General features: G+C 67.3%; 1 protein-coding gene across 2 annotated transcripts; it reads right to left on the reverse strand.

The window, feature by feature from the left end:
• Nucleotides 1-2758: 2758 nt before the first annotated feature.
• On the reverse strand, nucleotides 2759-10844 carry ABCF2 (ATP binding cassette subfamily F member 2). 2 transcript variants are annotated; one of them, XM_004620184.2, is made up of 15 exons: nucleotides 10744-10844; nucleotides 10173-10372; nucleotides 8589-8801; nucleotides 8226-8408; nucleotides 7956-8127; nucleotides 7105-7200; nucleotides 6627-6729; nucleotides 5543-5638; nucleotides 5331-5450; nucleotides 5167-5256; nucleotides 4937-5047; nucleotides 4065-4127; nucleotides 3846-3974; nucleotides 3535-3738; nucleotides 2759-3285 (listed from the first exon to the last, which is right to left on the reverse strand). In XM_004620184.2, the coding sequence occupies exons 2-15, from the start codon at nucleotides 10327-10329 to the stop codon at nucleotides 3148-3150; spliced, it is 1875 nt and encodes a 624-aa protein (XP_004620241.1). In that variant the 5' UTR covers nucleotides 10330-10372; nucleotides 10744-10844; the 3' UTR covers nucleotides 2759-3147. The 2 variants fall into 2 exon arrangements, with proteins under 2 accessions (XP_004620241.1, XP_054977063.1); XM_055121088.1 differs by lacking the exon at nucleotides 10744-10844 and having other exon boundaries at nucleotides 10173-10616.
• Nucleotides 10845-10944: the final 100 nt, after the last annotated feature.

The raw sequence follows: 10944 nt of genomic DNA on the forward strand, positions 1-10944 counted from the left end.
GACTTGGGGGGATCTTAGGAGGTGCCGGGGGTCCGACCTAGGCCGACCGCAGGTAAACACTGCCCTGTACTGTCAAGCTCCTTGTTGGCTTTTTCTGGGGGGAGTTAGGGAGGGTCTGGGCGGCACCTGGGAGAGCTCAGGGCTGACTTCTGGCTCAGCACTTGGGAATTACTCCTGGCGGTGACGGGGGCGGGGGGAGGGGGCCCTGTGGGATGCTGGGGGCCCCATGCAAAGAAAGTGCCCTCTGGAGACGGGTGCTGAAAGCAGACTATGGGCCAGACGTGACGGCTGCTCAGTACCTGTCTTGCAAACCATAATGCCCAGAAGGAGAGAGAGAAAGAGGGAATGTGCCTGCCTCAGAGGCAGGGGTGGGGAGGGGCGGGGGTGGCGGGAGGGACCCTGGGAACACTGGTGGTGGAGAATGGGCACTGATGGAGGGATGGGTGCTTGCTCATTGTATGCCTGAAATGAAATCACGAAAGTCTGTAAGTCTGTGACTATCTCACCGTGATTCACTACCGTGAGGGACCCTCTGGTGGGCCAGGGATCGACCCAAGTGCCTGCCCCACGCAAGGCACATTCCATAACCCCTGGCCCTGTCCGACCCCTCTGGATATACCTTTCATCCCTGTATTTTTCCGTGCAGGGATCAAACCCAGGGTCTCACGCATGCCAGGCAAGCACTGCCCCGGGCCACATCCTCGTGCTGTGGATTCCCCCGGGGAGTCCCAGGAGAAGGTAGTTGTCTCGGGGTCCCGCTGGGCTGTGAGCGAGACCCTGTGGCCCCTGGGGGGCCCTCCTATCTAGGGCAGCCCCTCCGAGTGACGGCCACCAGCTGGAAGGCCCTGCCGGGGCTGCCCCCAGCCCAAGTGCACCCCTCCGAGTGCCCACCCACGCCCTGCAACTGGCACTTTCTGGGCACCTCCTGTCCCTGCCACCTCCCCGTCCTCAAAGCACCGCCAGCCTCAGGGCTCTTGGGACCAGGCTGAAGTGTCTCCTGTGTCCCCGAGGCTCTCCCAGGTGCCTGGCGGGACTCAGCACCGTGTCGGTGGACATTAGGAGGTGTCTGCCCCGGCTCCTCTTCCAAGACCTGCTGGGGGTGCCTGGGGCCCGCCTGTGCCCGCCTGTGCCCGCAGCTGGCCCTGCTCGTGCTCCTCCACGGCCGCGCCCTGGCACCTGGTTACGAAGGCAGCGGCACCGGGGGGCCTGGGGGCTGCCCGGGGGAGGGGCCCTTCTGCGCACACACGTGTGAGTTCCCACCTCACACACCACTCCCCAGTGGGACTCAGGGTGGGCCAGGGCAGCCCCCTCCAGGCCACCCGCTCCAGGGGCCCTTTCTGTCCCCTCAGAGCCCCAGGGAGTGAGGCTGAGAGTGGGAGGGGAGAAGCATGAGTTCTGGGGCTCAAGCACAGCCGTCAGGGGGTTGCAGGAGCCCCCGCCCCCAAGCAGACCTGTGGGGTCCTGGGCCGGCTGAGAGGGAAGGGGCTGCTGCCTGGGCCTGCCTGGGCCTCAGGCCGGCGGGAAGGGTGGAGCCAGGCCTTACCTGGGGGGGAAGGGCGGGGCCAGGCCTTACCTGGGGGGGAAGGGCGAAGCCAGGCCTTACCTGGGGGGAAGGGCGGAGCCAGGCCTTACCTGGGGGGCAAGGGCGGAGCCAGGCCTTACCTGGGGGGGTTGTTCCCCAGCGGACAGGTGTGGGGTTTTTGTCCTGCTTTGGTTTCTGGGCCACAGCTAGTGGCGCTGAGGGGACTGTGCAGGCCAGGGGGCAGCCCAGGGACCCCGTGCCCAGCCTGTGGCCGCCTTTGGCGCCATCTCTCCCGTGCCCAGCTCCAGGCGTCTGTATGGACTTGGTGCCTTGTTTTGGTCTTTGGAGGGGCCACAACTGCTGGTGCTCAGGGCTGACTCCTGGGTCTGTGCTCGAGGGACACTCCTGGTGGGGCTCGGGGACCATATGGGGTGCCGGGGATCAAACCTGGGCCAGGCACTTGGCTGCACTATTTCTCCAGCCCCTTGGTACCTTTCTGAAGCATTAAATCGCCAAGATGGTTTTTTCTAGACAGACCAGGCGTCCAGCCCAGACCAGGCGTCCAGCCCAGACTGAGCGGCTAGCTCAGGCCGGTGGCTCACCTGCACCTCCTTCCTGCAGGTTCTGAAGCCCAGGAGCGCCGTCTGGCCCCCCACCCACTCTCTGCTGAACAGGGGGCTCATCTGGTCCCCCAGTCAGCACGCCCAGGGCAGACGGACCTGACTCCTCGTCCAGGTGGAGGCAACAAAGCAAGGCCCCCGGGTCAGGGCGGGAGAGGGGAACTCGAGCACTGCACCCCAGCCCTGAGCCCCCTCCTGCCACTGTCTCTGGCCACTCCACCCCCATGGAGAGGGTCTGAGGTGCCAGGATGGGTGTGGCAAGGTTCCCGGGGAGGGGGTGTCCCCAGGTCGAGAGGTGCCTCTCAGATGAGCGCTGCCACCCCGACCCCATCCCCACAGCGGGCAGTGCGGACCCAGCTGCAGGGCCGGGCGGCGCTGAGAGGGACAGGGCTGGGACAGCGGGCGTGCCTGCACCCACCCAGAGTGGGAAGTGCAGGCTCCACCCATCAGGGAACCTGGTGTCTGCGGGGCTCAGGCAGGATCCAGGACAGGCCCCGAGGCCACTGGGAGCCCACAGGACGGAGCTGTCGCTGGGCCCCTCACCCCCTGGGACGGGCGTGGTCGTGGGGGGCAGGAAAGCAGACAGAGGCGGGGCCGAAGGAAGGCGCAGAGCACAGATGCTTCTTTCTTTATTGGGCGCTTTGTAGATAACACGCAGGTCTAAACGTTACTGTTAAATAATTATTTAAAAACCGACCAGGACGGAGGCCCTGGCCGGGAGCTCCAAACCGGAAGCAGAGAATGGGGGCGGTGTGCTGGGGGGGGGGTGTCCCTCCAGCGTCACCAAACCCGGAAGACAAGGATGTTTGGCGGCTCCTTGACGGGTCGGACCCAGGCCGGGGCCCGGGCCGACCCCTCAGGTGCCGGCCTGCATCACCGTTGGGCGGGGGCCAGGCGCCAGCCACAGCAGACACGGGCGGGGGAGGGGCAGGAGGCGGTCGGGCAGCTAAGGCAGGAGGGGGCGCTGCAGCAGTGCAGACGTGGCCCCGGGGCTGGCCGCGGGGCTCACACGTTGTGGGGTCTCCGGGGCAGCTGGGGCTCCTCACCCACCAGCTTGGACTTGAGATGCTCCTTGTAGGCCAGAATGTCCCCAGGCCACTTGGTGATCGTCTGCTTCTCGCAGACCCAGATTTCCTGAGCGACCTGCGGAGACGGAGATCGGCAGCTGCTCCCGGCCGCGGGCAGTGACGGAGGGGCTGGCCTTTGGGGGCGGGTGGCTGCCCAGGGGGACGGTCACCAGCCAGGCTGCGCCACAGCTCCGACTCTGAGGCCTCATCCCTGGTCCCTGTATCTCCCCTCCTCCTCCCGGAAGCGCTGGCCCCCGTCCAGCCGACTCCCCGGCGACCCCCGGAACAGCCGCTTTGCTCTACCTCGCCCCCGCCCGGCCCTCACCTGCTGGATGAGCCTGAAGTCGTGGCTGACCAGCATCATGCCCCCCTCGAAGTCGTTGATGGCGTCGGCCAGCGCGTCGATGGTCTCGATGTCCAGGTGGTTGGTGGGCTCGTCCAGGAAGAGCATGTGGGGGTTCTGCCAGGCCAGCCAGGCCAGGCACACTCGGCACTTCTGCCCGTCAGACAGGTTCCGGATGGGGCTCACCTGCGAGAGCGGAGGCCGCTATGGCACGGTGCCCCCGACACGCCATCCGGGAGGGGCGGGCTCCCCGGCCCCAGCCCCGCCCCGCCCGCCCGTGGGCACGCGCCTACCTGCTGCTTCCCCGTGAGGCCGTATCGCCCGATGATCTTGCGCATCTCCTCCTTCTCCTTGATCTCTGGGTAGCACTTCATCATGTACTCCAGGGGCGAGAGGTCCAAGTCCAGCTGCTCCTGCAGGTGCTGTGGGCGGCGCGGAGCGGCTAAGCGGGCGCCGCGGGCACAGCCGCCGCCAGCGCCCCACCCGGCCTGCGCGCGGGAGAAAGGCTGTACCTGATGGTAACGGCCAATCTTGACGTGGGAGTGCTTCCGGATCATGCCGTCAGTGGGCAGCAGCTGGACACGCCGGACAAAGAGGAGGGAATACGGTCAGAGGCCGTGCAGGGCGGCAAGGCTCTCTCACTGGGCCGGAGCGAGAGCACAGCGGGGAGGGCACCTGCTTGCATGAGGCCACCCGGTTCCATCCCCGCATCCCACAGGGGCCCTCTAGTAACTCCCGAGAGCAGAGCCAGGGGGCAGCTCTGAGCACCGCCAGGTGTGACCCAAAAAGAAAAAGACTTTCACAACTTCCTGAAGCTTCTCCCTTGATGCCCTGGCTCCCACCCTGGCCGGTGTGAAGGCATTTAGGGACAGACAAGGGCCGGCTCAGGGCTGCAGGGCTGGGGTCCAGGCCCCGTGGGCTGCAGGGGCGTCTCTGAAACTCACTGCAGCTAAGCTGAACGCACCATGATCCCCAAGGAGCAGGGGCGGGGCACGGGGAGCCCTGCACGCACACGTCCAAGCACCCACACTCAGGGGACGCAGGGCCCCTGGCAAGCACGGTGCCAGCGGCTGGCGTGCCACGCGGGCACGTGTGGGCCCGGGGCCCAGAAGGACAGCAAAGACAGGCAGAGCAGAAGGAAAACTCGACTCAGGTACGAAGAACCCAAATGTTCAGGAAGAGGCCAGGAAATAGGAGGCTCCACGCAGACAGACGCCCCATTCAGTGACCCACGATGCCGCGGGACGCACCAGGCCCCCCACGCAATGTGCCCACAGCCCCACGAGAGCATTGAGCCATCACGCTCACACAGCCACGCTGAGACAACTGCACCAGCCTCAGCGCCCCCAGGCAAGCAGCCCCCCACCCCCCCGCCCCGCACCACCTCTCCAGTGAGCAGCTTCAGGAGCGTGGACTTCCCGGCTCCGTTGGGCCCGACCAGGGCGACCCGCGTGTCCAGGTCGATCCCGAACTCCAGGTTGTTGTAGATGGGAGGCTGGAGGGGAGAGAAGGGGAGAGATGGGGAACAGGCGGGGGCAACGAGCCCAGCACCCAATCCCCAGGCGGCCCCGTGACTCCGGGACGCTCCCGCCCGCAGCGGACCCTGGCGCTCACCCCGTCTGGCGTGTACTTGAAGCTGACGTTCTGCACCATGATGACGGGCGGCGGGATCTTGCCACACGGCGGGAAGTAGAAGGACAGCGTCTGGAGGAGGGGGCAGTGCTCGCTACACGGTGCTCCGGGAGCCCCCGGCTCGGGCCCTGCGCGCCCACACCCACCTTGTCGCTCACGACCCGCTCCGTCAGCCCCGAGGCCATCATCTTCTGCAGCGTCTTCTCCTTGCTCTGGGCCTGCCGGGCCAGCTTGGCGCTGCCATGCCCAAACCTGGCGATGTAGTTCTGCAAGAGGCAGGGAGGGGGTGTGCGGGCTGGCCCCGCGCCCGCCCCCTCAGCACCGGGCGCCCCTCCCGGCCGCACAGCCCCAGGCCCACCTTCATGTGCGCGATCTGGTCCTGCTCCCAGTGGAACCGCTTCATCTGGTTCTCCTCCAGCTCCAGCCGCGTCTTCACGTACTGATCGTAATTACCCTGGGAAACGGCGGCCGGGCGGTCAGCGGGAGCTGCCCCCCACCCCGCCTTCTCGCCTGGGGCTCTGGGGGACACACAGGGCGCCTGACCCGGCCCCGCTGCTCACTCTGCGGCCGGGAAAGAGCAAAGCAGTGAAGATTCTTCACTACAGTTGGGTCTCCCAAAGCGTGAGGCTTGGGCGACAGATGGGCTTGCTCACGCCCCGTGGGGTCCCCTAAGCCCACCGGGGTGATCCTGAGCACAGAGCCAGGAGGAAGCCCTGAGCTCCACTGGGCGCGGCCCCCAAACTATGAGAGACCAAAGCCCCCAAATGCGAAAGTGACACACAGGGCTCTCCAGAGACAGAATGCCCCATGGGTGCTGGCACGGAGGCCCCGATTTCCGGCCGCTGCAGAAGGAACTATTTCTCTGGCCCGGCCAGTCGAGCTCCGAGAAAAGGGGACTTTCAGTCTCCGGGGACACTTTGCAGTGACAGGAGCTGAGGGATAAGGCAGAAATGTGGCTGCTGGGACCCGAGCACCAGGATGCACAAAAAAAGAGCCTGTGTGCCAACACGGAGGCACAAATAGCGCTCAGTGAGGAGGGCGGTCAGCAGGCCTGCAGGCGCCCGGGAGGCATGCCCTGCCGGCAGGGAGGGGCCAAGGCGATGGCTGAGGGTAATTAAGCGGCTATTCGACTCCTTGTTCCTTTGTTTTTGGTTTTGGCACCACACCCAGCGGTGTGCAGGGCCTCTCCTCAGGGACCCAGCCCGGCTGGTCACGCGCGTGGCTTCTGCCTTTCCTGACTGAGCTAACATCCGACTCAACCACGTGTTAGTTTTGTTTTCAAGGCCACACCCAGCGGTGCTCAGGTGCCAGGAATCAACCCTGGGTCAGCCACACGGAAGGCCAGGGCCCTGCAGCTCTACTCGCCATGGCCAGCGTTTTTTTTTTTTTTTTCCGGGAGAGAGAATACCTGGGGACCGGAGAGTGGGTGAGGGGCCACTCACCGTGTAATACTTCAGCTTCCTGTTGTGCACGTGAATGATGTTGGTGCAGACACCATTCAGGAAGTCCTGAGAATGAGAGACGAGGACCAGGATGCGCTTAAAACTGCAAAGTCAAAGAGCCAGTCAGGGGGGCGCCCAGAGGGCAGGGCTGCCCAGGCCGGGGCCAGGGGACCCGGGGCCCCCCCAGGGAGCCGCCCGGGTGCTGCTCAGGACGCGCCGGCCAGGGCGTGGCATCTGCGTGAGACCCCGCGTTCAAGCCCCCGCACGCACGCACGCACGCACACACGCACACACCCACGCACGCACGCACACCGAGGAGGGGGCGCCGCGCCGGGCCCAGAGCCCCCGGCAGTGACTCAGATGACCCAGCCCCAGTGCCACTGAACATGGATGCCCGGGCGCACCCTCAGGCATCCCCGCTTCAGGGCGCGCCCTCCCCCCTCCGGGCCCCCTGCCTCCCCGCCCGCCGGCCCCTTACGTCTTGAGCTCTTCCTCCAGCCACACGCAGGCGTCGAGGTCCAGGTGGTTGGTGGGCTCGTCCAGCAGCAGCATGAAGGGCCTGATGAAGAGCGCTCTGCGGGGGGGAGACGCCGGTCAGGACTCGGGCCACCCGGCGGCGCCCCCTGACGGAGCCAGGGCCGAGGCTCCGAGGAGAGGGGGGCGAGGAGGGAAACCTGGGCCGAAGAGCAGAGGCGAGAGGCAGGACGCGGGCTGAGAGCGGAGGGCGGCGCGCCCGCCAGCCAGAGGGCGCCGCGCGGAGATTCTGCCCGCTAGCCCCGACGCGGGGGCGGCCACACTCCAGCGAGGAGGCCCGGGAATCTCTCTCCTCGGATGACTCCCGGAACAGAAGGGGACAGGCCTGGGTCCCGCCCGCGCCTGCGAGCGGCATAGCACGAAGCTGTGCACCAAAGCCCAGTGACCGGACAGCAGCGCTGGAGCAGGGCGAGGACATCGGAGCTGCGGGAGGGCCGAGCAGGGCAGCCAGTCAGCAGAAACGCGCCCTGGGGCCAGGCCACACCAGGGTACAGAGGACGGAGCCCTCGGTAGCTGGGAACAGCAAGGACCAAAAGCGCTGAGGAACCCAGAAGGGCGGCGGTGTGGGCGGGGGAGGGGTGGGGGAGGGAGTCGGGAGGGAGCAGCCCCGCCCCTCCCCCCGACCCAGGGGTGTGTGTGAGGTACCAGGAGGGAGCAGCCCGCCCCGCCCCCTGCCCAGGGCTGCCTCGCGGGTCCGGAAGCTGCTCCCAGAGCCCTCACGGGCCACCAGCCCCCTGTCCCAGCAGCGTCCCAGCGGCCCATGTGGCGGTCTCACGGTGCGGGGAGGGGACTCACCGGGCCAGGGCCACCCTCATGCGCCAGCCCCCGCTGAAGTCCTTGAGCTGCTTCTGCTGCATGGCGGGGCTGAAGCCCAGCCCGTGCAGGATGCGGGAGGCCCTGGTCTCCGCCTTGTCCGCGTCCAGCTCCTCCAGTCGCTCGTAGAGCTCCATGAGCTTCTCGCACTCGGCTGCGGGCCGGGCGGGGGCATGAGCGGGCGTGGGGCTCCGCGGGAGGAAGCCCCCCACCCCACCCAGCAGGCCCCTGCCCGCCCCGCGCGCCGCCTACCGTCCTCGTGGGCCAGGCGCTCGGCTTCCCGCTCCAGCATGGCGCGCTCCGTGTCCACCTCCATCACGCACTGCAGCGGCGTCTTGTCACTGGGGGGCATCTCCCGCGTCAGGTGGTAGATGTCGATGTGCTCGGGGATGGGCACTTCCCGCTTCCCGATGGCAGAGAGCAGCATGGACTTCCCTGCAGTGCCCGGCGGCCGAAAGGCCGGGGAAGACCATGGTCAGCCCGGGGCTCCCAGGCCCTTTCCTCACCACCTCCTTGATGTGTGTTGGGGGGGGCGTTCTCTCCCGCCCCCACTTACACCCCTGAGAAGCCTGTCCCCACGCGGGCCTCGGACCCTGCACCCCGGCCCCGGCTCACCGATGCCGTTCAGGCCGATGAGGCCGTACCGCCGGCCGGAGTTGAGCTCCAGCTTGGTGTCACTGAGCAGCTCCTGGCCGTGGAAGGTGAGGGACAGGTTGATGACATGGGCGTCGGTGCTGTTGGGGTGGGAGGCGAGGACACCGGTGACGGCCCGGGCGGCGGCTTTCCTCATCTCAAAGTCCTCCAGCTCCTTGGTCAGCAGGTCTACTTCTAGGGAGGGCCCAGAGAAGCGACTTGGGAAGGGACCCAGGACAGACCCAGGCTCCAGACAGGCAGAGTGGGGCTCTGCACGGTCGGAAGGCGGTAGTGCTCGCTCAGCAGGGGCATCCCCGGGGGACAGCGGGACACCAGGCCCGCGGACACGGTGTGGGTCCTGCCGTGCCCCCAGCAGCAGCCTTTGGATACCGGTGGCTCTGGCCCCACCTATGGCTGATCAGAAGGAACTGGGCTCAAGGTCAAGTGTGACGGCCCCAGGCTGGTCCCCAACCCCCAAGCCAGGGGCCACTAGCTCGGCAAAGGCTCTTACGCTCCCCTGCGGTGCTCCTGAGAAATCTAGAGAGAAAACGCGGGGTCAGCAGGGGTGGGGCCCCGGCTGAGGAGACCCCAGCAGCCATCCCCCCACTGCATCTGATTTCACTCAGCGGATCAAAACAGATGAACGAGCACATCGAGGCTTGCTAGAGTCACCACTGGGCCGAGATGAGGACCAGGTCCGGGGAAAGGAGCAAGGAGCAGCACCAACACTCCGTCACCCCGGGGCCCAGAACCTGAACTACGCCTGAGCCCGAGCTCCCGGCAAGAGAAGCAGCAGCCGCTGCCACGGCCAGGTGAGACCCCACACCCGAAACAAACAGAAAAGCCCAAACCTTTACTTAGTAGCCACAGGTTGGTCAAACAAAAATGTATCCCTATTCTATATAATTGTATCCCCCTAGCTACAGGCTCTTACATTCACAGATCGGCACTGAGAAAGGAACAAAGTGTCTTAACCGAGAGAGGTGCAAGTGTATCACCAAATCTGCGCTTTTTAAAACTTCAAGGGGAAAAGCAAAGCATGAAGGTTTCCCGGGCAGTCACGATCTGGATGGCACAGGGCGCGGGTGGGAGGATTCTCAGGAAGCAGACAAGGCGGGAAATGACTGTCAAGAGCCTAGAAACACCCTTCACTGTCACCGCGGCCACGTTTCTCCATCTGGACTGGCCTTCGACCCTTCTGCACGCGGGACCCCGGGCCGAGCACTAGCCTCTATGGGAGGGCGGCTGTGCACAGCACCCCAGCACCCAATGCTGGCTCTACCAGCACCTGGGGAACAGGCGGGAGAAGCCCACTGGGTGCCTGTGGGCTCAGTCATCACCCCGGGAAGGACAAGACTATTGCGCATGGCGCAGAGCGCGCACACTGGCCACCGCACCTAGAAGTGGAATCTGGGACGGAGGCCAGGACCGGCCTCCCCGGGCGGCCCAGCTGGGGCTTCTCGGGCGCTCTGGGCTCCCGCCAGGCTCGAGCCTCCTGCTCCGGGTGCTCGGGAGGTCTGCGGGCACCGACCCCGCGCCGCCCCGGGGCCCCGGGCCTCGCGTCACCTGTGGCCTCGCTGCCGTTGGCCTCGCTCTTCTCCTCCGCCACCTGCGGCTCGGCGACGGCATCCCCGTTCTCCTCGTGTCCCTTGCGGGGCCGCTGGCGCGCCTTGGCCGCTTCCTTCTTCTTGGCCGCCTTCTTCTTGGCCAGGTCGGAGGGCATGGTGACGAACCGCGGGCGCTGCGCTGCAGGTCTTCCGGGGAGCCTGGCGGGGGGCGAGCACCCCCAAGCCCTGAGCCGGGGGGCGCGCACCCGGCCCGGGCGCCCCCCGCCGCCGGCCCGACCCCGCTCTCCCGCGGCGGCGCCTCCCCCGCGGCCTCCCGCCGGTCACCCCGCCCGGCCGGCTCCATCCCGGGCGCTTCCGGCCCGCCCCGGCCGAGGGGGGCTCCGGGGGTCCCCCTCTAGGTGGCCGCGCTCGCCGCCCCCACCCCGGGCCCGTCAGCGGCCCCCCCGGGTCCTTTCTTCGTGCTCGCCGTCTCCTCCATTCCGACCCCGTCTCGGGCCGGCCGTCCCGTGCTCCCTCACCCCACCGGCCGCCGCCCGCGCCCGCGCCCGGCGCCCCTTCCCCCAACTCACTGGGCCTCGCCGCTCGGCCTCTGTCGCAACAGAGCGGCTCTCGGGGCTCCTCCGCGTGCGGCCGGCTCGCCAGCCAATCACGGCCCCGCGCGGCCCTGAGGGCGCCGCCGCGCGGCCTTCTGGGAAACGTAGTCCTCCCGGGCGGGCGGCGCGGGCCGAGGCGCGGCCTCGAGAACTACCGCGTATCCCAGGGGCCGCCCG

The sequence above is a fragment of the Sorex araneus genome, chromosome 1 (assembly GCF_027595985.1).
Source record: "Sorex araneus isolate mSorAra2 chromosome 1, mSorAra2.pri, whole genome shotgun sequence".
Taxonomy (NCBI): domain Eukaryota; kingdom Metazoa; phylum Chordata; class Mammalia; order Eulipotyphla; family Soricidae; genus Sorex; species Sorex araneus.